This window comes from Vipera berus (assembly GCF_964194415.1).
Source record: "Vipera berus genome assembly, chromosome: 7".
Lineage (NCBI taxonomy): Eukaryota > Metazoa > Chordata > Lepidosauria > Squamata > Viperidae > Vipera > Vipera berus.
In genome coordinates, this window is record NC_138209.1 from 3,697,061 (window position 1) to 3,723,782 (window position 26,722).

The following is a 26,722-nucleotide window of genomic DNA, read 5'->3' on the forward strand; positions in this document are numbered from 1 at the left end:
ATGACCCAACTAGGTAACATCATCAGTGCTAGGAGGAGGAGGAGGAGGAAGAGGAGGAGGAGGAGGAGGAGGAGGAGGACTGTGGGGTCCTTGGTGCTCTCTGAGCTGGGTGGTTTTCTTGCAGACGTTTCATGACCCAACTAGGTAACATCATCAGTGCTAGGAGGAGGAGGAGGAGGAGGGGGAGGACGACGACTGTGGGGTCCTTGGTGCTCTCTGAGCTGGGTGGTTTTCTTGCAGACGTTTCATGACCCAACTAGGTGACATCATCAGTGCTAGGAGGAGGAGGAGGAGGAGGACTGTGGGGTCCTTGGTGCTCTCTGAGCTGGGTGGTTTTCTTGCAGACGTTTCATGACCCAACTAGGTGACATCATCAGTGCTAGTGACCAAGGGGGCCTTCTCCCGGGTTCGACTGGTGCGCCAACTACGGCCTTATCTGGACCTGGATGCCTTACGTACAGTCACCCATGCCCTTGTGACCTCTCGCCTAGACTACTGTAACGCTCTCTACATGGGGCTGCCCTTGAGATCCACTCGGAAGCTTCAACTGGTGCAAAGTGCAGCGGCACGGACACTTTTGGGAGCCTCCCGATACTCCCATATCACACCTCTCCTCCGTGCGCTGCACTGGCTTCCGGTTGCCTTCCGAGTGAAGTTCAAGGTGCTAACAATGACATACAAAGCCCTACATGGCATGGGTCCGGACTACCTACGGGAGCACCTTCTGCCAATGTCAACACCCCACCGCCCTGTGCGCTCCCACAGAGAGGGCCTCCTCAGGGTGCCACCGCTCAAGGAATGTCGGCTGGTGGCCCCCAGGGGGAGGGCATTCTCAGTGGGTGCGCCAGCCCTCTGGAACTGCTTACCAACTGAAATCCAGATGGCCCCCGACCTCCGCACCTTCCGGCGCGACTTAAAGACTTACCTGTTCCAGCAGTCCGGCCTGGCCTGATAGCTCTAATTGGGGTCCCAGTTTGTTTTGATTATTGTTTTTCAGTACTGTTTCATTATGTTTGCCTACCTTACTCTGTACACCGCCCCGAATCCCTCGGGAGAAGGGCGGTTTATAAAAACAAACAAACAAACAAACAAATAAATAAATAAATAGAAGTCTGCAAGAAAACCACCAACTATGCAGCTCACATCAATTATTGTCCAACTTTTTGAGTATCTTTTTTAAAAATAAAAAAATTACATTAGGATGCTTTTCACAATCGTTCTCTTTCAAACGTTCAGGCATTTTGAACTTGCAAAGGTTTCCTCCTTTCCCTGGTCCCTCAACAGACTCAAGAAGCCTTGATTGACATTATTTAATCATCATAAAAAAAACCCGGCACTGTTGTTTCCTGGTTTCACAGGTAGTCCTCGACTTACAGCCATTCACTTAGTGACCATTCAAGGTTACAAGGGCACTGACTTAAAAGCCATTTTTCACCCTTACAACCATTGCAGCGTCCCCAGGGTCACGTATGATCAAAATTCAGAGGCTCGGCAACTGACTCGTACTTATGACGGTTGCGGTGTCCTCAAGGGTCACGTGATCCCCTTTTGCGACCTTCTGACAAGCAAAGTCATTGGGGGGGGAGCCACATTGGCTTGACGACCGTGCGACTAATTTAACACCTTGCAACGATTCACTTTATTTATTATTATTATTTAGACTTATATACCGCCCTTCTCCCGTAGGACCCAGGGCGGTTCACAAGGCAATTAAGACAATATTTTATTTATTTTTATTTATTTTAATTCCATTTATATCCCGCCCTTCTCCGAAGACTCAGGGCGGCTTACAAGCTTAGCAGTAGCCTTCATTCTATGTATATGCCTGCTTATTAGGGCTTTCACACACACCCCAAGCGGCATTATTACAAAGTCAGCTTAATTGCCCCCAACAATCTGGGTCCTCATATATATTTATTTATTTATTTATTTATTTATTTATTTGTTTTTATAAACCGCCCTTCTCCCGAGGGACTCGGGGCGGTGTACAGAATAAGGTGGGCATACAGAATGAACAATAGTGAAAAAAAACAATAGTAAAATACAAACTGGGACCCCAATTAGAGCTATCAGGCCAGGCCGGACTGCTGGAACAGGTAAGTTTTTAATTCGCGTCAGAAGGTGCGGAGGTCGGGGGCCATCCGGATTTCGGTAGGTAAGCAGTTCCAGAGGGCTGGCGCACCCACTGAGAATGCCCTCCCCCTGGGGGCCACCAGCCGACATTCCTTGAGCGGTGGCACCCTGAGGAGGCCCTCTCTGTGGGAGCGCACAGGACGGTGGGGTGCTGACATTGGCAGAAGGTGCTCCCGTAGGTAGTCCGGACCCATGCCATGTAGGGCTTTGTATGTCATTGTTAGCACCTTGAACTTCACACGGAAGGCAACCGGAAGCCAGTGCAGCGCACGGAGGAGAGGTGTGATATGGGAGTATCGGGAGGCTCCCAAGAGTGTCCGTGCCGCCGCACTTTGCACCAGTTGAAGCTTCCGAGTGGATCTCAAGGGCAGCCCCATGTAGAGAGCGTTACAATAGTCTAGGCGAGATGTCACAAGGGCATGGGTGACTGTACGTAAGGCATCCAGGTCCAGATAAGGCCGTAATTGGCGAACTAGTCAAATACAAAAGTTAATAACAAATTAAAATAAATTAAATTATCCTTGATTACATCTAAAACCCTTAATTCTAATTAAAAAAACCCAATTACAATAAATTAAAAATTAAAAGTTCTCAATCCTGGCCGGAAAGCTCAAAAAGCCAGGTCCCGGCGGAACGAGAGCGAGAAGAAAACTTGTAAAAACGGGGCAAAACTCGGTCAACGACGGTCTGGCTTAGCAACATACAGGTTGGGTTCAACTGCGGTCGTACGTCGAGGACTACCCACTTCCAGCACCGCCCGCCACGCTCCCGAGCGCCCTCTGGCGCCTGCGCAATGTCGTCGTCGTCGTCGTCGTCGCTATTTCTCCGAGCATGCGCGCGGAAGCAGACCAAACGCCCTTCCCTTCTCTTCCGGCCCCCCAAAGCTACCTTTTCCAAACGGCGCCTGCGCGAGGTTCGTCGGCCGTTAGGCTCTTCGCCGGAAGTGCGCGCTGCCACCTGACCGGAAGTGGTCCCGCGGAGGGGAAGGGGAGGGTGGAAGAAAGGGCAGCTTCGCCCGAGCCGTGGCCGAAGGAAACGGGAAGGCAGCCCGCGGTGAGTGTGGGACGGGGAAGAAGGGCCGGCCGGTGTTTTCAAGCCGAGGCGGGGGGGGGGCGGCTGAAGGGAGGAAGCGGACCGGTTAGCCACCCCCTCCCCCTCTCCCACGTCCCGCAGAGACGTAGACGCAGTCGCGCGGGGGAGGGCTGGCGCGCGAGCCCCGCCCCGCGCGCCTACGTCACAGCCCCCGTGGGCCCCGCCCCCAGGCGAGGGGCGTTTCGTGCTCCGGAGGGCGCCGCGTTGGGGAAGGCCGTTGATTCGTCCCTGCGACGTCAATCCCGGGCGTTGCGCAATCGAAGGGGAGGTCCCGGCAGAGGCTCCGCCTCCTCCTGCACCCCTGGAATGGCAAAAGTGGGGGGGCGGGGTCACGTGACACCGCTCCCCCCCACCACACCCACACAGGACGTTGCAACCTTCGTCAATAGGAGCCGGTGGCCAAGCGCTCGGACTTTGATCACGTGACCCATCCGCTTGGCCGTAAGTGTGAAAGCCGTCGTAAGTCACTTGATTTCCCCCGTCGCCGTCGCTTTTAAGCGGTACCTAGGTGGACTGCTGCAAGTTGAGGGCTATCTCTAGTCCTCGGTTGGCAGTCACCCGCTTAGTGACCGTTCCCGAAGTTACAGTGGGACGGAGAAAGTGACTTCCGACCGGTTTTTCCCCACTTAACGACCGTTGCAGTCATATGATCAACATTCGAGCGCTCGGCAACGGGCTCCTATTTAGGACGGTCGCAGCGTCCCCTTTTGCGGAGCTGCTGACAAGCAAAAGTCAAGGGAGCGGGGAGGAAGCCAGATTCGCTTAACGACTGTTACAGAGAGCAGCAATTCACTTAGCAACGCGGCAAGGGTAGGGGTAAAATGGGCCAAAATTCACCAAACGACTGTCTCGCTTAGCAACAGAAATTTTGGGACTCTTGTTGGGGTAGTAACTCATGGGCTGCCTGTGCTTTGTAGCAACGTAAAGGTGTCTGATTACTCCAGGTTCTCCTTTTAGGAAGAAGAGGGAGATTGCCGCTCGGAGGGACAGCAGTTTCCCGGGTCTTAGCAGGAGCCTTTTGGGTGTGAAAATGCCCCTAGAATGCACACGTGGCAACCTGCAAAGCTTCAGGTCCTTTGCCTTAATATAAATACAATCTTAAATCTGTAATTTAGGCACCTAATATTATGCAGAAACGTCCTAACAGTGAGGACCAGCTTGCCACCAGAAATCGTGGGCGCTCCATCACTGGAGATTTTTAAGAAGAGGCTAGAGTCACTTGTCTGAGACGGTATAGGTTCTCCTGCTTGAGCAGGGGGCTGGACTAGAAGACCTCCAAGCTCCCTTCCAGCTCCTATCCTATCCTATTCTATTCCTCTATATTCTATTCCTATAGTCTACATTCTATTCCTATATTCTATATTCTATTCTATTCCATATACTATTCTATTATATTCCTATATTCTATTCTATTCCATATATATTCTATTCTCTTCCTATATTCTATATTCTATTCTATTCTATTCCTATAGTCTATTCTATTCCATATTCTATTCTATTCCTATAGTCTATATTCTATTCCTATATTCTATATTCTATTCTATTCTGTTCACCGCCCTGAGTCCTTCGGGAGAAGGGCGGTATATAAATAAAATTATTATTATTATTATTATTATTCCATATATTCTATTCTATTCCTATATTTTATTCTATTCCATATATATTCTATTTCTATATATATTCTATTCTATTCTATTCTATTCTATTCTATTCTATTCTATTCTATTCTATTCTATTCTATTCTATTCTATTCTATTCTATTCTTCTATTCCTATAGTCTATATTCTATTCCTATAGTCTATTCTATTCCATATTCTATTCTATTCCTATAGTCTATATTCTATTCCTATATTCTATATTTTATATTCCTATAGTCTATATTTCTATAGTCTATATTCTGTTCTATTCCTATATTATCTATTATTCTATTTTATTCTATTATCATTATTCTATTCTATTGTATTCTATTCTGTTCCTATAGTCTACATTCTATTCCTATATTCTATATTCTATTCTATTCCATATACTATTCTATTATATTCCTATATTCTATTCTATTCCATATATATTCTATTCTCTTCCTATATTCTATATTCTATTCTATTCTATTCCTATAGTCTATTCTATTCCATATTCTATTCTATTCCTATAGTCTATATTCTATTCCTATATTCTATATTCTATTCTATTCTGTTCACCGCCCTGAGTCCTTCGGGAGAAGGGCGGTATATAAATAAAATTATTATTATTATTATTATTATTCCATATATTCTATTCTATTCCTATATTTTATTCTATTCCATATATATTCTATTTCTATATATATTCTATTCTATTCTATTCTATTCTATTCTATTCTATTCTATTCTATTCTATTCTATTCTATTCTATTCTATTCTTCTATTCCTATAGTCTATATTCTATTCCTATAGTCTATTCTATTCCATATTCTATTCTATTCCTATAGTCTATATTCTATTCCTATATTCTATATTTTATATTCCTATAGTCTATATTTCTATAGTCTATATTCTGTTCTATTCCTATATTATCTATTATTCTATTTTATTCTATTATCATTATTCTATTCTATTGTATTCTATTCTGTTCCTATAGTCTACATTCTATTCCTATATTCTATATTCTATTCCTACAGTCTCTATTCTGTTCTGTTCTATTCTATTCCTATAGTCTATATTCTGTTCTATAGCCTATATTCTATTTCTATTCTATTCTCCCTATCCCTATCTCTATGGAGATTCTCAGTCATCCAGGTCATGGTTGTCCCTAAGCTGCTTTTCCGAAGACGTTTCGTTGCTGAAGAAGCTTCTTGGATGGGAAGCGAAACGTCTTCGGGGAAAAAAAACCCAAGAAAGCACCTTGGGGATTACATTGTTCTTCACCCTTATTGTAGCCAGCAATTTATGCTCATGTTTTTCAGAGGAGGGCTGCTCTCGTTTTACTACTGGTCCTTCCTAGCACTAGGTGGCAATAACAGATCGTGGTCTCCTTCCCTTTAATCCAAATCCTGCGCGCCCTGTGCAGTTTCACGAATCTTCCTGTCTGCTTTCTATTTCTTATTTTTTTTTCCTGCAAGGGACTGATTGCAAGGATAGAAGCAGATGGAAGGAGAGGGACAAAGGATTCCCTATCTTTTGCACCATTTTACAGACCGCCCTGGCCCTGTTTGCTATCTGAAAGAACAAAAACAAAATGTCTGCTCGAAAATCTTACACCAGCTGTAAACAAAATTCTATCTTTATATTATGCTTCATGCGGGGGCGGGGGGAGCTACCTGGAAGAAAAAAAAGGTAAATGAAACGAATGGAAGAATTAAACTAAGAAGAAATTTCCGGATGGAACAATTAACCAGTGGAACGACTTGCCTCCAAAAGTTGGTGCTCCATCACTGGAAGTTTTTAAGAAGAGACTGGACACCCACTTATCTGGAACGGTATAGGCCAGGGGGTAGGCAGCCTTGGCTCTTTTGTGACTGGTGGACTTCAACTCCCAGAATTCCTGAGCCAGCCACGCTGAGGGGAAAGGGAGAGAGGTTTCCAAGCTGAGCCATGCTGGCTCAGGAATTCTGGGAGTTGAAGTCCACGAGTCATAAAAGAGCCAAGGTTGCCTACCCCTGGCCTAGGCTGCTTTATGACTCGTGGACTTCAACTCCCAGAATTCCTGAGCCAGCCATGCTGAGGAGAAAGGGAGAGGTTTCCAAGCTGAGCCATGCTGGCTGAGGAATTCTGGGAGTTGAAGTCCACCAGTCATAAAAGAGAAAAGGTTGCCTACCCCTGGCCTAGGCCCCTTCATGACTCGTGGACTTCAACTCCCAGAATTCCTGACCTAGAAGACATCCAAGGTCCCTTCTACCTCTATTAATCTGTTAAGGCTTAGGCGTCCCAGAGGCCTGATACTTGAAGGGCTGTACAAGAAAGAGGGGACCGATTTATACTCCATAGCACCCAGAGGCAGGACATGAAGCAATTGGTACTCCAAGGTCCATGTTATTCTGAATTATAGATAGTAGTCTTCCAGTATTTGAGGGGCTGCCCCCGAAAAAGAGGGAATCAAGCTATTGTCCAAAGCTCCTGAAGGCAGGACAAAAGAAGCAATGGATGGAGAAATTTCCTGACAGTGAGAACAAAGAACCAGTGGAACAACCTGCCTTCAGAAGCTGTGAATGCTCCAACACTGGAGGTTTTTAAGAAGGGATGGGACAACCATTTGTAGGGTCTCCTGCCTGACCAGGGGGTTGGACTAGATGACCTCCAAGGTCCCTTCCAATGTATTATTATTAATTAATTAATTAATTAATTATTATGCATTTTGTAGACCAAAAGTTTGTTAATGGGTCTTGCCATTCTCCAAAGATTGGAAACCCTTTTTAGCTTTTTTTGAAAGCATAAGAGACAGCTCTAAATTAAACGGACCATTTATAACTCCCGACACAGGTAGTCCTCCAGTTACAACTGTTCGTTTGGTGACCGTTCGAAGCTACAGCTGGACTGAAAAGAAGTGACTCGTCCCCATTTTTCACACTTCGCGACCGTTGCGACATCCCCATGATCGAAACCCGGACGCTTGGCAACTGGCATGTACTTAAACAGTTGCAGTGTCCCCGGACCACATGATCCCCCTTGGTAAACCTTTCCAGCCAGCTTCCAACAAGCCAAGACAATGGAGGAAGCCAGATTTCCTTCACGGCCGCATGATTCACTTAACGGCAGCGATTCATTTTAAGAACTGGCAAGAAAGTTTGCGAAAATGGAGCAAAACTCGTTTTAGCCACTGTTTTGTTCAGCGGCGAAAAATTTTGGGCTCAGTTCTGGACATAAGTCGAGGACTGCCGGTAACTCCTTTTCCTGGGAACAATAATCCGATAAGTCACTTAATTGGCTCCGTATCTCCCTGGCCCTTAAGGTAGGCTTGAGCGAGTGAATTTGTATATTTTAGGACAGGGGTAGGCAACCTTGGCTCTTTTATGACTCCTGGACTTCAACTCCCAGAATTCCTGAGCCAGCCATGCTAGGGGGAAAGGAAGAGGTTTCCAAGCTGAGCCATGCTGGCTCAGGAATTCTGGGAGTTGAAGTCCAGGAGTCAAAAGAGCCAAGGTTGCCTACCCCTGGCCTAGGTCTAGGCCTAGGCCGCTTGATGATTTGTGGACTTCAACTCCCAGAATCCCTGAGCCAGCCACGTTGAGGGGAAAGGAAGAGGTTTCCAAGCTGAGCCATGCTGGCTCAGGAATTCTGGGAGTTGAAGTCCAGGAGTCATAAAAGAGCCAAGGTTGCCTACCCCTGTTTTAGGACTATTGAGAACTTGACTTCATTCATTCATTCATTCATTTTACAGTAGCATCAGTAACTTGAAAAACGTACCTCGGTTGCCTGGCTTGAGAAATTGTGCAGTTCTCTGGGGCTTCTGCTTTGAAAATTATAACAGCATTTGTCGCAATAGCTCGACAGACAAAAGTTGAACTTGAAGGAAAAATGCTGACAATACGTACTACCGTGTTTCCCCGAAAGTAAGGCCTACACCAACAATAAGCCCTAGCTTGATTTGGGGGGTGGGCCTAATATAAGCCCTATCCCAAAAATAACGCCTAGTTTTGGGGCGAGGCACACACCTAAAACTCAAGCTGGGGTGGGAGTGTGGATCTGCCCCATGTGCCCCGCACCCGCTTCCCTTGCAGCCAGGCCTCTCTTCGCAGGCCCACTTCTTCTGAGGCCTCTTTTGCAGCCAGGCCTGCATTTCTCAGTCACGGGCCTTTCCGGAAGGCCTCTGCAGCTAAGAACCAAGCTATGGATTCAATTCATAGCTTTGTTTTTGCAAGACCTCTGCAGCCAAGGACCGAGCTATGGATTGAATCCATAGCTCGGTACTTGGCTGCTTAGGCCTTGTGGAAAGGCCTGACTGCAAAATGCAGGCCCGAATGCAGCTGCAGAACTTCGGCCCCAGAAGAAGCGGACCGGCTGGGTGGGGCTGTCGGTGCCGGAGGTGGGGTAAGGCCTATCCCGAAAATAAGACCAGGTGCCTCTTTTGGAGGAGGGGGGGAAAAAAGACCCGGTCTTATTTTCGGGGAAACCTGGTATGTATGTATGTATGTATTTATGTATTTATGTATTTATGTATGTAGAGAGAGAGAGAGAGAGAGAGAGAGATAGAACATTTAGTCCTCGACTTAACGACCACAATTGAGCCCAAAATTTCTGTTGCTAAGCGAGACAGCAGTTAAGTGAATTTTTCCTCCTTTTACGACCTTTCTTGCCACAGTCATTAAGTGAATCACTGCAATTGTTAGGCTAGTCACACGGCGGTTAAGTGAATCTGGCTTCCTCAATTGACTTTGCTTGTCAGAAGGCCGCAAAAGGAAATCACGTGATCCCCCCCGGGGACACTGCAAACCGTCATAAATACGAGTCAGTTGGCAAGCGTCTGAATTTTGTTCACCTGACCCTGGGGACGCTGCGACAGTCGTCAGTCTGAAAAACGGTCACAAGTCCCCTTTTTCCATGGTAACTTTGAACGGTCACTAAATGAGCTGTTGTAACTGGAGGACTACCTGTAGTTGGGGTATGAGTCATTTGAGAGAGAGACAATTAACGTGAGGAACACTTCATGGGCTTCGGAAAATGAACGTTAGGTCCTCGGTGTAATCCTTTTAATCTTCCTAGATTGTGCAGGGTGTTTTTTTTTTGCAGAAAACAAAACAAAAAGTTCTAATTGGAATCTTGTTTTGTAACAAAAATAAGAATTTAAGAGTACATACAGTTTATCCTCTTTCTGACAGATTGCCTTTCTCACTAGTTTTGCCTTTGCCAACCCTGATAAGATTCTTTTCCTTCCTGTTTCCTTTTTGGGGGGATGCTAACTCTTCTAAACGAAAGGGACGTGGTGGCTCAGTGGGTTAGGACGCTGAGCTTCTCGATCAGAAGGTCGGCAGTTTGGCGGGTCGAATCCCGAGTGCCGCGTAGCAGAGTGAGCGCCTGTTGCTCGTCCCAGCTTCTGCCAACCTAGCAGTTCGAAAGCACGTAAAAATGCAAGTAGAAAAATAGGGACCGCTCCGGTGGGAAGGTAACAGCGTTCCGTGCGCCTTTGGCGTCTAGTCATGCCGGCCACATGACCACGGAGACGTCCTCGGACAAGCGCCGGCTCTTCGGCTTTGAAACGGAGATGAGCACCGGCCCCTAGAGTCGGAAACGACTAGCACGCACGTGCGGGGGAACCTTTACCTTTACCTTAACTCTTCTAAACAAACAAGTAATTGACGTTTGCAGCACTGGAAGCCAGGAAAAATAAGTTCTTGTTACTGAAGATCTGTTTGAAGTTCCTTCTAAACCCAAATCATCTTTTAAGAAATTCCTTACATTATGTTGCTTTGCAGTAAAACCACGGCAGGTAATCTTTTTCTGAGCGGGCCAGAAAGAGCCACTCGGAATCTCCCTGCCACCTTCTGTTTTTTCCACTACAACAACCCTGTTAGGTGGGCTGGAGTGAGAGAGAATGGGACTAACTCAGTCACCCAGCTGGCTTTCATGCTTAAGGCGGGACTAGAACTCACCGTCTCCTGGTGATTGGCCCAAAGTCACCCAGTCGGCTTTCATGCCTAAGGCGGAACTAGAACTCACCGTCTCCTGGTGATTGGTCCAAAGTCACCCAGTCGGCTTTCATGCCTAAGGTGGGACTAGAACTCACCGTCTCCAGGTGATTGGCCCAAAGTCAGTTAACCGGTTTTCATGCCTAAGGCGGGACTAGAACTCACAGTAACCTGGTGATTGGCCCAAAGTCACCTAGCTGGCTTTCATGCCTAAAGCGGGACTAGAACTCACCATCTCCTGGTGATTGGCCCAAATTCACCTAGCTGGCTTTCATGTCTAAGGCAGGACTAGAATTCACTGTCTCCTGGTGATTGGCCCAAAGTCACCCAGCCGGCTTTCATGCCTTAGGCGGGACTAGAACTTACTGTCTCCTGGTGATTGGCCCAAAGTCACCCAGCCGGCTTTCATGCCTAAGGCGGGACTAGAACTCACAATAAATATTCTGATTGCTGGCCCAGCACTGTAGCCATTACTCCATTGTTCCACACCCTCAGCAACTTTTAAGATGTGTGGGCTTCCACTCTTTGAGTCTCCATTGTCCAGGTGGGAGGCATCTGTGCTTCCTAACATTGAAGAGTGTCGAAAATGGAAGTTTTGCACTTTCGATGGAGCCACCTAAGAAAGAGACATGCGTTATTTCAATTTTCTTATCGTAGGGAAATAGACTCAGGCGCCATGATGCCATGCTTGGGTTTGAGAGTTGGGTGAAGTTCGTAGTAGCAAAATCAGGATATCCATCCAGGATGTCAAGAAAAGGGCAGGATTTACTGAAAGAGAAACCTTGGTTGGTATAACGTGAAAGTTTTTGGTGGAGAGCTTGAAAAGTTGGAGGGAGGGATGGAGGGATGAGATACATACTCAAGGTTTAATATCCATGTGTGTTTTTGCATATGTGTGTGGGAGGAGGACAGACACTGGTATTATCAATGGATTGCGTGCTTCTCTCTTTTTGTAAATACAAGGATGGTGTATGGGTCAGGAATAAAAAAATAAACCCAATTTGGGGAGGGAAATTTCCTAGTCCTGAAATAATTGATTCCTTCATTTCTGGGCGCCTTTATTCATTCATTCATTCATTCATTCCTCACCTTTATTATTTTTACAAATACCTCAAGACAGCGAACATGTCCAACACCCCTGCCTCTTCCTATTTTCCCCACAACAACCCTGTGAGGTGGGTTGGGCTGAGAGAGAGGGACAGGCCCAAAGTCACCCAGCAGGCTTTCATGCCTCAGGCAAGACTAGAACTCACCATCTCCTGTTGATTGGTTCAAAGTCACCCAGCCGGCTTTCCTTCCGAAGGTGGAACTAGAACTCACCATTTCCCGGTGATTGGCCCAAAGTCACCCAGCAGGCTTTCCTGCCTAAAGTGGGACTAGAACTCACCGTCTCCCGTTGATTGGCCCAAAGTCATCCAGCCGGCTTTCCTTCCCAAGGTTGAACTAGAACTCACCGTCTCCCGGTGATTGGCCCAAAGTCACCCAACTGACTTTCATGCCTAAGGTGGGACTAGAACTCACCATCTCCTGTTGATTGGCCCAAAGTCATCCAGCCGGCTTTCCTTCCCAAGGTGGAACTAGAACTCACCGTCTCCCGGTGATTGGCCCAAAGTCACCCAGCTGGCTTTCAAGGCTAAGGCGGGACTAGAACTCCCCATTTCTTGCTTTCAAGCCTGGTGCCTGAACTACTAAACGTATGCCAAAGGAGAGCGTGCAGAGCTAAGTAGAGTCGTTTCTAGTTACTCTCTTGGTTTTCTTTGGGTGTAGAGCGCATTGGATTCTGGGTAAATGTAGCCTTTCACAATATGTCTTGATAACGACAGAAGAAGTGGAAGCCACTTATTCTTCCATCTGCCCTTTTTTCAGTACCTGGCCTGATAATTGTGACCATGTCTGCGAGGATAATATGCCGAAGATTTTCAGGGCGGTCTGGTAGGACAACTGCATTTCCCAAGGCGGAGACCCCGAAGAGCTTCCCCCAAGACCAGGCGAGCCAAAACATCCAAAGAAGAGGCAGAAATCCTATAGTTGCTGTGGTGCTCAAAGCACGGAAGCCTCCAGGTTACCCGTTAAGTTCTTATCCTTCCATTCCCCGGGAACCGAAGGGTCTCCTTCACCATGGTGCCCTCCAAGCTTTGAGAGAAGGATCTCTTGAATCCGTCGGCTCCAGAACTAGCATCCAACACATCCAGAATGCACCCAGGGTTCTCTGTCTTCCAAGGCCTTCAAGAATAAAGAACAGCTTTCTCGGTTGGGGAAAGAGCAAGGCTTTCTGCACTCAAGCTTCACCCAGCGACTCCTGGCTGTTGTCCTCCATCAAGAACGACAAGGATGAGGTCCATTTAAAGGCAGACGGCAGCAAGGAAGTGGCTAGACAATTCCAGAAGCAAAGACCCGGGTACAGATCTCTGTGTTACAACCCAGATCAACGCCTTCAGCCCCTTCCTGCCGAAGAATACCACTTTATCTTGCAGAACGTCTCCGTGTTGAAAGAGTACATGAAGCCCAAGGACATTGTGAACTCTTTCCTCCGGCTGAGCCATTTGCCGGCAGAAAAACGCCAAGCCTTCAAATCCGGCTCCAGCTTCGCGGTGCTGTGTCAGGCCGTGGTTAGGAGCGTCCAGCGGTTTGGGAACGCCGAGCTGATCGTGCTTTTGAAAGCCTTTGTGGCCTTGGGCGTCCCGCCCGTCCATTACATGTTGAAGGCCGTGGAAGCTGAGTGCGGCCGACGGATCGAGCTGCTGAGCTTGGATCAGCAACTGCTGGTGGCCGATCTGTGGCGTTGTTTGAACTGCAAAGTGCCCCAGTACCTAGACGCGATGTTGAACGACGTCAACGCCAACTGGAAGGACCCGTCTTTGACCCAGTTGGTCCAGCTGGTCTACATCATCGGTGAAGGCCGTGGGGCCCCCGAGGAGTTAATAAAGAAGTTGGAGGCCTCGGTCTCGAAACATCTGCCCGCTCTCAATCCGGAGGAAGTGGGAGTCATCTGCTTGGGCTTCTTCAAGTCGCAGAGTAACATGTCCGAGCCCCTCTTGAGAAAAATCGGAGACAAAATTTGTGACTCCTTGGCAAACATGAGCAGTTTTGCCATCGTGAACGTGCTGAAAATGCTCCGTGGGATCCACTTGGATCACCTGGACTTTCTAAAGGAGCTCGGGCGGGTGATTCCTCCCAGAATCTCCACCATCAGCATACCGGGGGTCATGCACATCGCGTTTACCTGCTCCTCGTTGCGCTACTGCGACGAAGGCATCCTGAACGCCATTGCGGCGGTGGTGCCCGCCAAGGCGGCTGTTTGCCGATCCAAGGACATCGCGAAATTGTTGTGGTCTTTTGGGACCTTGAACTACCAGCCTCCAAACGGGGAATTGTTTTACGGCAGCCTGCTGGAACAGCTGGAGTCGAGGTTGTTCGAATACAATAAATTCCCCGAGCATTTGATCACCTCCTTAATCGGCTTGGCCTTTGTGGAGCGTTTCCCCTACGAATTGCTTGACTACGTGTTGAGTCCCGAGTTTATCGAGCTGAGCAACGTCTGTAGACATGACCTCTGGAAAGATTTTTTCACCCTGGACGGGACGGTGGGGATCGAGTGTCCGGCCTACACCGGCAGTCGTCTGAGCATCCAAAGCAAGCAGGAGATGGCGGGGAAAATGCAGAACTATTTTTTGAAGCACGAGTTCGAAGCGGCCTGGTCTCTCCTGGAGGACGTGCTGGGCGGCCCCCAGTTTGTCAAGCTCCACGCAATCTTGCCTCACGTCAGGTCCGTGGACTTAGAAGTCCGTTTAGACGCCAGCCGAAAGCCGCTGCCGTTTAATTCGGAAGGGGCCGCCGCGGAGCGCTTGGAGCTGAAAAAAAAGGGCACCTTGCTCACCGATAACATGATCCACCGGCTTTTGAAAGGGAAATCCCTCGGCCAGTCCAAGGAAAGCGAGAAAGGCCCGGGTATTCAGCCAAAGGTGGAATTTCGTGGACTGCCTGTTTGGAAAAAAGTGGAGTTTTCTGACGCCGGACCTGGTTTGGACACTTCGGCCGATGCAAAAGCTGAAGGGCGGCCCTCTGCGGTAAACCAGGATCAACAAGGGTGTGTGAAATTAGCTCTTCAAGTCACCAACCGAAACCAATACAGGTACCACTCCAAAGAGCTGCTGGGACTCCATGCTATGAAGAGGAGACAACTCCGCCAAATTGGATATATACCAGTAGAACTGCCCTTTTGGGAATGGTTTCCGTTACTCAAATGTAGCCGGGAGGAACAGAGGAAATACTTGTGCCAGAAAGTGTATGAATCGTAGCCAAAACATTCCACAGAACCAGGCTAAAAATCCTCAGGGGTGTGTGTGTGTGTGTGGAACGAACCTGAGGGGTGTTTTTAGCTTTTAAGGTGCCGTAGCTGGAAACCGTCGTAGTCAGTATTTTCATGCTAGCTTTCAGAGAGATTTCAGGCTACTCCTTAAGTAAATAAAACGCTGCTCCTCATCCAATTTTATTTTACTTGTGCTCCACAATTTCGCCGGGGAAGCAGCAGCCGTCATCGCTTGAAAAAGCGGGGCGGGGGGAAGCAAAGCTTTGAGAATTAATTCGTTATGTGTGTGTGTGTGTACACACACACAGGCACACACACACACACACACACACACACACACACACACACACACACACACACAGACACAGACAGTCCAGCAGTTGATTTGCCCCTAATTTGAGGGAGCGCGTCTCGTTCCTAGGTTGACAGGCTGTGAAATGGGGATTTAAAATTTTCCTGAATTTGGAGAGATGTCAAAAGAAATGTAAAATGCTTTCGGGGTGTGCGTATATACACACGGGTGAGAACGAGAACTGCAAATGTGTGCTGAATAATTGGAGCGGGTGGCAGCGTCCGTCCCCGGCTGATTGATCTTGGAAGCTTAAGTAGGATCAGACCTTGGTTATTATTTGAATGGGAGGCCACTAAGAAAGCTTTGGAATGTAGTTTAGTTTGGGAAATCAGGAAATATTCCGGAGGAAGGCACAGGGGAATCGCTTCTGTATTGCACACCAAATAAATGAAGACGTAAACTTATGTGGAGAGACTTTGAAGTTACCCTAAAGTGAATTTAAGCACTTGGATATATGTTTGCATGTGGATAGGTAGTCCTCGACGTAACGCCCCAAACTGAGCTCCAATTTTTTGTGGCTAAGCGAGACATGTCGTGAATTTTGCCCCATTATACGACCTTTCTCGCCACCCGTTTGTTAAGCTTTATGACACGGTTGTTAAGTCAATCTGGCTTCTCCCCATTGACTTTGCTTGTCAGAAGGTCGCAAAAGGGGATCACGTGACCCCGGGGGGGACGCGGCGACCGTGGTAAATGTGCGTCCCCTGTCGTAAGTCGAGGACTACCTAGATATTTAACTCCAGTAGGCAAGATCAACCCGGTGTAAGAAGAAGGCAGTTTGGCTAATGGGAAGGAGTTGTGCAACATGGTCGCACCTCACTTTTAATTCTATGCTCAAAATTATTGGCATGCCGAAAAGGGGAAAGCTGGATGCCCCATTAAGTGACTGGAAAACATTGCAACCATTAAAATACACTTTGATGGCTTTTGTGCGTTTTCTTTTATTCTACTTACCTACTTATTTATTCGGCTGCATTGTGTCGAATCGACAGAGGCTCAATGGCAGTTTTTTCCCCCACAAAATGTTCAGACAGGTGAGAACAGACCCTGGATGGTTTGAGTTAGAACAGCATTCCTCAACCCTGGCAACTTGAAGATAGTTGGACTTGAAGTCCACATATCTTCAAGATGCTGAGTTTGAGAAACAGTGCGTTAGAAGAGAGATTAAAATTTGTCCAGCACGATCACCTAACTCACCTAATCAGGGGATTGTAGTTGTTGCTCTAAGACTCACAATCCGTCGTTTAGCCTTCAGCGTTGCCTATCTGTTCCAGAGGGTGGCTAATTATCACTGGCTGGCATTGTCATATTTTATAACCCATCCTACACCATCCATTCACCCCCTTCCCAGTCCTTCGAGGACGCTGTGAGCCATTGCTTCTAACGATGGGGAATGTTAGCGTTGAAAAAGAAAGAGAAGGGAGCCAGGAGGTCATCTAGTCCAACCCCCTGCACAAGCAGGAGACTCGCCCCTAGACCATTCTGGTTGTCCAATCTCTTTATAAAAACCTCCAGTGTTGCAGCACCCACAACTTAAGAGAGGCAAGCTGTTCCACTGACTAATTGTTTTCACCGTTAGGAAATCTCTCCTTAATTCCAGGTTGCTTCTCTCCGTCATTAGTTTCCATCTGTTGCTTCTTGTCCTGACTTCAGGGGGGGGGCGTTGGAAAATAATTTGACCCCCTCCTTTGTGGCAGCCCCTCAAATATTGGAAGACTGCTATCGTGTCACCCCCCTAGTCCTCCTCTTCGTTAGACTAGACCCACCCAGTTCCTGCAACCCTTCTTTGTGTGTTTTAGCCTCCTCATAATCTTTGTCGATTAATCTTTGCCTATCCTAAATTTATTCTTTATTTCTTTTCCCCACATTTATTGGTAGAACCCAAATTAGTTTTACAGGCCGAAGGCTTATGAAATGAAGAATTTGTAGTTGAGTACCGGCAATATTAACAGGGACGCGGTGCCTCAGTGGGTTAGGACGCTAAGCTTGTCGATCAGAAGGTCGGCAGTTTGGCGGGTCGAATCCCGAGTGCTGCGTAACAGAGTTGAGTGCCTGTTACTCGTCCCAGCTTCTGCCAACCTAGCAGTTCGAAAGCACGTAAAAAATGCAAGTAGGAAAATAGGGACCACTCCGGTGGGAAGGTAACAGCGCTCCGTGCGCCTTTGGCGTCTAGTCATGCCGGCCACATGACCACGGAGACGTCCTCGGATAAGCGCTGGCTCTTCGGCTTTGAAACAGAGATGAGCACCGGCCCCTAGAGTCGGAAACGACTAGCACACATGTGCAGGGGGAACCGTTACCTTTACCCTTACCGGCAATATTACATTCTGAATTCAACATACCACTTAAGATTTATATACCGCTTCATAGTGCTCTACAGCCCTCTCTTGAGCGGTTTACAGAGTCAGCATATTTGCCCCCAACAATCTGGGTCCTCATTTTCCCGACCTCGGACGGACGGAAGGATGAGTCAATCTAGAGCCGGTCAGGATCGAACTCCTGACGGGTGAGCAGAGTTAGCCTGCAATATTACGTTCTAACCACTGCACTACCCTGGCTCTATAATTGTATTTTGAGACTGATTCTGTAAACTAATACAGGTAGTCCCCGACTTACAGTTCATTTAGTGACCAGAGTTACAACGGCACTATAAAAAATGACTTATGACCGTTTTTCACTCTTGACCGCCGCAGCATCCCCGGGGTCACGCGATCTAAATTCAGACGCTTGGCCACTGACTCATATTTATGACGGTTGACGTGTCCCCCCGGGTCACGCGATCCCCTTCTGGCAGTCGAAGTCAAGGGGGGGGGAACGCGCTTCCCTTAACAGCCGTGTTCCTCACTTCACAAGTGCAGCGATTCGCTTAACAACGGTGGCAGTAAATTTCGCAAAACGGAGCAAAGCTCACTTGACAAATGATTAGCCGCAGAAATTTTGGCCTCGGTTGTGTTCGTAAGCCGAGGACCGACTGACTGTACCGGTCTACAAATTGACAGCAGATTAACAATGTTTTCCAGTTGAGTCAGAGTGTAAACCATATTAATAAACTCCGTTAATTTTATTGCACGTACTTTCAGATTGGCCATTATATCAAAACAATTTATATTCCTTGCCAGGTGCCACCAGACCTTTTAATATCATGAGACTGTGTAATAATAGAAGAAGACAATGAACTGAAGGCCAAATTGCAGCTCTAGAGGAACAAGGTACCTTTGATATACACACACACCACATTAGAATAGAATAGAGCTGGAAGGGACCGTGGAGGTCTTCTAGTCCAGCCCCCCGCTCAAGCAGGAGAACCTATACCATCTCAGACAAATGACTGTCCAGTCTCTTCTTAAAAACCCTCCAGCGATGGAGCGCCCAGGATTTCTGAAGGCAATTATTGTAACTTAATAAGCTGAGAGACCCGTTCAGTTGTAAAAATTCAAACCACCTGGAAAAAAATAGGAAAGTGAATTTCAGTGGACAAAAGTTGGTGGGAACTGCGTGTCTCTCCTCGAACCCACTTCAGACATTCGGTGTGAAACGTATTAAAGGCCTCTTCAGCATTCTGCTTCGGTGTTTCTCCACCGTGCCGGTTTGAAGATGTCTGGACTTCAACTCCCAGAATTCCTCAGCGAGCAGAGTCCACAAGTCTTAAAAGTTGCCCAGCTTGAACACCTCTGCTACGCTGGCTGAGGAATTCTGGGAGTTGAAGTCCACAAGTGTTAAAAGTTGCCCACTTTGGAGATCTCTGCTATGCTGGCTGAGGAATTCTGGGAGTTGAAGTCCACAAGTCTTAAAAGTTGCCCACTTTGGAGACCTCTGCTATGCTGGCTGGGGAATTCTGGGAGTTGAAGTCCACAAGTCTTAAAAGTTGCCCACTTTGGAGATCTCGGCTATGCTGGCTGAGGAATTCTGGGAGTTGAAGTCCACAAGTCTTAAAAGTTGCCCACTTTGGAGATCTCTGCTATGCTGGCTGAGGAATTCTGGGAGTTGAAGTCCACAAGTCTTAAAAGTTGCCCACTTTGGAGACCTCTGCTATGCTGGCTGGGGAATTCTGGGAGTTGAAGTCCACAAGTCTTAAGAGTGGCCAAGGTTGGACACCTGTATTGTAGGCCCTTCCAATGTTAGAAAAGCACCATTCAAAATTCCAAGCCTTGTATTCCATGCCTGCCCAATTGATCACGAGTTCTGAAAAGTCAATCCAAATAGAAGGGACCTCAGAGGTCTTCTAGTCCAGCCCCCTGCTCAAGCAGGACACCCTATACCATTTCAGACAAAGAGACTGCCCGGTCTCTTCTTAAAAGGCTCCCGTGATAAGGCACCCACAACTTCTGGAGGCAAGCCGTTCCGCTGGTCAATTGTCCTCACTGTTAGACAGCTTCTCCTTCATTAAAAAGAATTTAATTAATTAATTAAAGTCTCCCATTGGCAGTGGCCAATAGCTTTCCCAGACTCTGGACGGCAATCCTGCCCTCAGAATTGGGAACAGCGACCTGTCGTGTTGACCCTGGTGGAGAACGTTGGAATCAAATGTCCTCCTCGCGGCTTATCAACCTTGGTCATGAGTTCGCATCTCTCCTACATCTGCACCAATTTTTTTTATTTGGAAAAATTTACATTGCTGCCTGCTCGTTCAATTAATTAACAACCAGCCACGCAGCTTGCCTGCAGAAGTTGTGGGTGTGGCCCGTCACAGGTCTTGTAAAGGTGGTCTTTGACCACAAGTCTTAAAGTGGCCAAGGTTGGACACCTCTACTCTAAGACAAGGGTAGGCAGCCTTGGCTCTTTTATGATTCTTGGACTTCAACTCCCAGAATTCCTGAGCCAGCATGGGGGAAACTATGGCCCCTTCACGACTCATGGACTTCAAGTCCCAGAATTCCTGAGCCAGCATGGCTCAGCTTGGAAACACACTTTCCCCTCAGCGTGGCTGTCTCAGGAATTCTGGGAATTGAAGTCCAGAAGTCAAGAAGGGGCCACAATTCCCCCATGCTGGCTCAGTAATTCTGGGAGTTGAAGTTCCACGAGTAATAAAGCGGCCTAGGCCTAGGCCAGGGATAGGCAACCTTGGCTCTTTTATGACTCGTGGACTTCAACTCCCAGAATTCCTGAGCCAGCATGGCTCAGCTTGGAAACTCTCCCTTTCCCCTCAGAATGGCTGGCTCAGGAATTCTGGGAGTTGAAGTCCACAAGTCATAAAAGAGCCATGATTGACTACCCCTGTTCTAGGCTATCCCAGTGTCCTTGACTTACAACAGTTCATTTAGTGACCGAAGTTACAACATCACTAAAAAAAAACCCACCCCTGACTTATTATCATTTTTCACACTTTCAACCACTGCAGCATCCCCAGGGTCACGTGATCTGAATTCAAGCCCTTGGCAACTGACTCATACTTATGACGGTTGCAGTGTCCTGCACTCGTGCGATCCCCCTTTTGCGACCTGACAAGCAAAGTCAACGGGCAATCCGGATTCACTTAACAAGTGTGTTACTACCTTAAAAAACGCACTGATTCACTTAACAGCTGCGGCAAGAAAGGTCGTAAAATGGGGCAAAAGTCAGTTAACAGCTGTCTCGCTTAGCGACGGAAATTTTTGGGCTCCGTTGCGGTCGTAACTCGAGGATGGCCTGTGCTTTTTTTATTACCCTCCGTTGCCAGTCTGCTGTGATTTTTTTTTTAAAAAAAACATTCTTGTGTTTTTATCGTAGAGCCGGATTAAAATTGGGGAAGCCGATTTCCGTCCACAGCCATAAATATGGTGATCAATGTCTGCCTTCCGCAGTTCAAGCCGAGGATTCACTGCAACAAGGTATTTGGGGCCCCCAAAAAAGTACAACACAATACAATACAGGCAGTCCTCAACGTACGACCGCAACGGAGGACGAAATTTCCATTGCTAAGCAAGACAGTTGTTCACTGAATTTAAGTCAATTTTGCCCTATTTTGCGATCTTTCTTGCCACAGCTTTAAGTGAACGACTGCAGTTGTTGAGTTAGTAACACGGTTGTTAAGTGGCTCCTTCGTTGACTTTGCTTGTCAGAATGTTGCAAATGATGCCCGGGATGCTGCAACCGTCATAAATACAAGTCGGTTGCCAAACCTCTGGATTTTGATCCTGTGTCCCCGGTGGGTGCCGCATCGGTCGTAAGTGTGAAACACGGCCCTATCTCACTTTTCCCAGTCCCGTTGTAACTTTGAACCGTCGACTGGGTGAACTGTTGTAAGTCGAGGACTACCTGTACAACACAGCGAAATGGACTGAGGACTTGGTATGGAGCACAGCAGTTGTGTGTCAGCGGAGGCAACCGTCGTAGGGATCAAGGGACACGGTGACTCAGTGCACGACAAAAGTTGGCAGTGCTTCGGCAGAGGAACTCCTTGCTACTTTATGCCTCTCCTTTCTCGGAACATGCACAGTGGCGTCGGGCAAACAGATCTCTTAGGACAGGGGTGTCAAACGTGCTGCGTCGCGTGACGTGCGTCACGACGTATCGCAACTCTTTTCCCCTTGCTGGAGCTGGGCTGGGCGCGGCTTTCGTGTGACGCATCCGGCCCGCGGGCCGACAGTTCGACACCCCTGGCTTAGGACGCAAAACAGAAATCTTAGAAGACCTCCCAGGTCTTCTATTCCGTGGTGGCGCAATGCAGCATTGCAGGCTGACTCTGCCCACTGCCAGGAGTTCAATCCGGATGGGGATCAAGGTTGACTCATCCTTCCGAGGTCGGGAAAATGACCCAGATTGTCGGGGCCGATAGACTGACTCTGTAAACCGCTTAGGGCCGTAAAGCACTGTGAAGCAGGATATAAGTCTAAGCGCTAAGTGCTACAACTCCGCCTCAAAGCCGGAGACTTTATACCATCCCAGACAAACGGTTGTCCAGTCTACAGGTAGTCCTCAACTTACAACAGCTTGTTTTACCGACTGTTCAAAGTTACAACAGCACTGGAAAAAGTGACCTGTTTCCATTTTTTCCCCACACTTAACGACTGTTGCAGCATCCCCGTGGTCGTTTCATTCAGACATTTGGCAAATGACTCCTATTTATGACGGTCGCAGTGTCGTGTGATCCCCTTTTACGACCTTCTGACAAGCAAAGCCAGTGGGGCAGCCGGATTCACTGAACCACCATTTAACAGCTGCAATAATTCAGTGGCAAGGAAGGTCGTAAAATGGGGCCAATTTGACTCAGCGGCTGTCTGGCTTAGCAACGCAAATTGGCGGCTCAGTTGTGGCCGTACGTCAAGGACCGCCTGTGTTCCCTGTCACTGACCATCCTCCTCCCTTGTAGATTTCCGCCGACGGCTACGAAGCGGAAAACCTCATCTCCGAAGACCCCGTCAAGAGGAATCGCGGCTTCCGCTGCGAATACTTCATCAAGCCGCCGGTGCAGGTGACGCTTTCCTTCCCCTTCAACGTGGAAATTTGCCGGATTAATATCGACACGTCTTCCGGCAGCTGCCACAACATCACCGGGTTGGATATTTATACGTCTACCTCGTCCAACAAGGCCTGTTGGAATAACTCCGAGCCTCTCTTCTCCGCTCCATCCAGCCAGCACCCTCCCTTGGACAAAGAGACGTTCACGCTGGTGGGCAAAGCCGTCTTAAAAAATCAGAGCAAAGTGACCTTCGGCCACCGGGGCTTCCGGCCCAGGCTTCCCTTCCATCACCAGACAGACCCTCTGCTCTCCTTTCCCGGCTCCGCCTCTTTGGACTTATGGAATAAAGGTCCCACTTCCTTAAACAGCGTCACGCACTTGAGAATCTGCATCACGCATGTAGCAGGCAGCGGCCTCCCTTGCATCAAGAGAGTCGAGGTCTGGGGCCAGCCGGCCAAGTCCTGCTCTCACGAAGTCTTGGAGGATGTCCTCCGGGTGGCCACCCGATCCTCGCTGGAAGCCCCGGGAGCTCAACTCCCCACCTTCCATCTGCCCATGGAGAGCGACGTCGTACCCTTCGGACACTCCGACCCCCAGGAGCAGAAGCTGGTGGAGGTTCTCCAGGACATCCCGGAAGAATTCTTGGACCCCATTACCCTGGAAGTCATGACTCTCCCCATGTTGCTGCCCTCCGGGAAAGTGATCGATCAAGGAACGCTGGAGAAGTGCAACCGGAGCGAGGCAACTTGGGGCCGGGTGCCCAGTGACCCGTTCACCGGGGTGGCTTTCGGCCCTCATTCCCAGCCCCTTCCCCACCCGTCCCTCAAGGCGAGAATAGACCACTTCCTCCTCCAGCACAACATCCCCGGCATGAATCTGCTGGGGAGGAGCCAGGCGTCGGGGACGGTGGTCGCTTCGTCCCTAGCCATGTCCTCGCTCAAACGGAAAATCGATCTGGTGGAACAGAACCAGGAGAGCGCAGCGGAGCCCAGCCACTTCACGTCCGTAGTGTCCAGCTTGGGGTCCCACGCGAAGAGGGTGAAAATGGAGTGGGATTTGAACTCTTCCCAAATGGATTGTTCCACAGGTATCCTGAGCCTTCGGGTTTGTTAACTTGCTGTGGGGTCCGTCCACCTCTGGGGGCGACTAGCCGAGTATCTGTTTCATATTCTGAATAGCTTTGGCCGTTGTTTTCAGAGGTTTGCAGGTCTTATGCAAACCACGGTATCTGTTTGTTGCTTGGTCTTCCACTTTTATTATTTTTATAAATAACTCAAGGCGGTGAACATGTTCGACACCTCTTCCTCTTCCTGTTTTTCCCAGTACAACAACCCTGTGAGGTGGGTTGGTCTGAGAGAGAGAGAGAGGTGTGGTGGTGGCCCAAAGTGACCTAGCCAGCTTTCATGACAGGAAGAACTAGAATTCACCTTCATCTGGTGACTGGCCCAAAGTCACCCAGCTGGCTTTCATGCCTAAGGTGGGAGTAGAACTCACTGTTTCCTGGTGATTGGCCCAAAGTCACCTATCTGGCTTTCATGCCTAAGGTGGGACTAGAACTCACCGTCTCCTGGTGATTGGCCCAAAGTCAGTTAACTGGTTTTCATGCCTAAGACAGAACTAGAACTCACTGTCTCCTGGTGATTGGCCCAAAGTCACCCAGTTGGCTTTCATGCTTGAGGTGGGACTAGAACTCACCGTCTACTGGTGATTGGCCCAAAGTCAGTTAACCGGTTTTCATGCCTAAGGCGGGACTAGAACTCACTGTCTCCTGGCGATTGGCTCAAAGTTACCGAGCAGGCTTTCATGCCTAAGGCAGAGCTGTCACCTGGTGATTGGCCCAAAGCCAGCTTTGTTTTTATTTGCTATTTTTTAATCTGATTTATATCTATCATCTATCAATCAATCAATCAATCATCTGCTTCTGGTGGTCCCATAAGACCACAGCCCTCTCAACTGGCCTTGGCAGTGTGGGAAGTCAGAGAAGGAAATATTAAAAGGGCTTGAAAAGGGTAATATGTCTCTTACACGGTGCCTCGTCCCAGATCTTTCTTGCTCTCTTTACAGAAGTGGCGACTCACGAACAGAGGCTGTCCGAAAGCTTGGACAGCGCCTTGAACTCCGCGCTTAGCACGATGCCGTTCACGGCGACTTTGGCTAAAGGCGAGCAACACATCCATGGCGGCAGCAGCGGCAGCAGCAGCAGCTCCAGCACTTTCTGTGGGGCCGGTGGTGCTCACGGTAAGGCCGGGGAAAAGTTGGCCAACTCATCGTCTTCACCCTCCTTTTCAGGAACCGCCCCCCCACCCCGCCTATCTGCCTGTCAGGCTCCTTGGGGATTCAACTCTTTCACCCATAAGAAAAAGAGCTTGCTTCTTGATACCTGCTGAATTTTTATTTATGTATTTATCGAATTTTGAGACCGCCCATCTCTCTCACAGAGGGACGGTGAGTTCTAGTCCTGCCTTAGGCATAAAAGCCAGCTGGCTGACTTTGGGCCATTCACCAGGAGACGGTGAGTTCTAGTCCCACCTTAGGCTTGAAAGCCAGCTGGGTGACTTTGGACCAATCACCAGGAGACGGTGAGTTCTAGTCCCGCCTTAGGCATGAAACCCGACTGGATGAGTTTGGGCCAATCCCCAGGAGATGGTGAAATTCTAGTCCCGCCTTAGGCACGAAAGCCAGCTGGGTGACTTTGGACCAATCCTCAGGAGACGGCGAGTTCTAGTGCTGCCTCAAGCACAAACGCCGGCTAGGTGAGCATGGCCCAATCACTGGGAGACGGTGAGTTCTAGTCCTGCCTTAGGCGTGAAAGCCGGCTGAGTGACTTTGGGCCAATTGCTCACTCTCAGCCCAGCCCACCTTGCAGGGTTGTTTTTGTGAGCAAAATAGGAAGAGAAAGGTACGTTAGAAAAGTTCGCCGCTCGTGACGTATTTGCAAAAAATAATAAAGGGGCGATAAATAAACGCGGGTCTGATCAGCTCCATCTATAGATTTCTTTAGTTTAACAGGACTGCCTCCATCCAGCCACCCAAAACACAACCGTCGAGTTATTGAGGTCGTGTCTCCACGGTCACATTTTCACTTTTGTGTATTTCCCACCCCCCACAGAGCACAACAAGAGCCTCAGCACTCAAGGATGCTCTTCCTGTTCCCGAGGCTTTTCCTTGTACTTCAAAACCGAAGCCGTGTACCAACTTCCCTGCCGGCATCTGGTGTGTCGTGCTTGCTTGGCTGAGCAACAGAAATCTCTCTCCATCTTGTGTACGAATTGCAAAAGGTTGTTTGCCACCCAAGACATTTCGAGGGTCCATTTGTTAGAAGGATAAATGGGATGCGTCCTTCGGAATTGAGATATATATATATATATATATATTCGCACAACGACAACAACCCTACACGTGCTGTACTTAAAAACGATACAAAGGAACTGACGAGGTTGTGCACGCTGGAAGGAGGGTAGCGTTTTAGAGCTGGAAGGATCAAAGGATAATAAAGCCATACGCTTCTGTATTTCTTTTCTCTCCAAAAAGAAGTTCATTTCTAGGTAAAAAAAATTGCGTGCCTATAACTGAAGTTCCGTCCTTTGTCCATTTTTCAAACCGCCCGTCTTTTATCAGTGGCTTCCTGCTCGCAAAAGGGAGGAGATAGCAGTTTGCTTTTCACAGGATCTGTTCAATTCAGAATAGATCTGTAAGGGACCCCGGAGGTCTTCTAGACCAACCCCCCACCACCACCACCCACCCACCCCTGCTCAAGCAGGGAGAGCCTATGCAATTTGAGACAAGTGGCTGTCCAGTCTCTTATTAAAAAAACTCCAGTGACGAAGCATCCAGCGCTTCTGGAGGCAATTTCTGTTCCAC

At 48.3% G+C, this 26,722-nt stretch overlaps 2 protein-coding genes across 3 annotated transcripts; both read left to right on the top strand.

Moving 5' to 3' along the window:
• The first annotated feature begins 3,101 nt into the window (after positions 1-3,101).
• Positions 3,102-16,550, top strand: FASTKD5 (FAST kinase domains 5). The gene is made up of 2 exons (XM_081332186.1): positions 3,102-3,186; positions 12,689-16,550. The coding sequence occupies exon 2, from the start codon at positions 12,712-12,714 to the stop codon at positions 15,118-15,120; it is 2,409 nt and encodes an 802-aa protein (XP_081188312.1). The 5' UTR covers positions 3,102-3,186; positions 12,689-12,711; the 3' UTR covers positions 15,121-16,550.
• UBOX5 (U-box domain containing 5) lies at positions 6,438-26,372 on the top strand. Of its 2 annotated transcripts, XM_081332196.1 has the most exons (6): positions 6,438-6,679; positions 18,603-18,692; positions 21,190-21,290; positions 22,772-23,948; positions 24,926-25,099; positions 25,971-26,372. In XM_081332196.1, the coding sequence occupies exons 3-6, from the start codon at positions 21,237-21,239 to the stop codon at positions 26,186-26,188; spliced, it is 1,623 nt and encodes a 540-aa protein (XP_081188322.1). In that variant the 5' UTR covers positions 6,438-6,679; positions 18,603-18,692; positions 21,190-21,236; the 3' UTR covers positions 26,189-26,372. The 2 variants fall into 2 exon arrangements, with proteins under 2 accessions (XP_081188322.1, XP_081188323.1); XM_081332197.1 differs by lacking the exons at positions 6,438-6,679; positions 18,603-18,692 and adding an exon at positions 10,185-10,203.
• Positions 26,373-26,722: the final 350 nt, after the last annotated feature.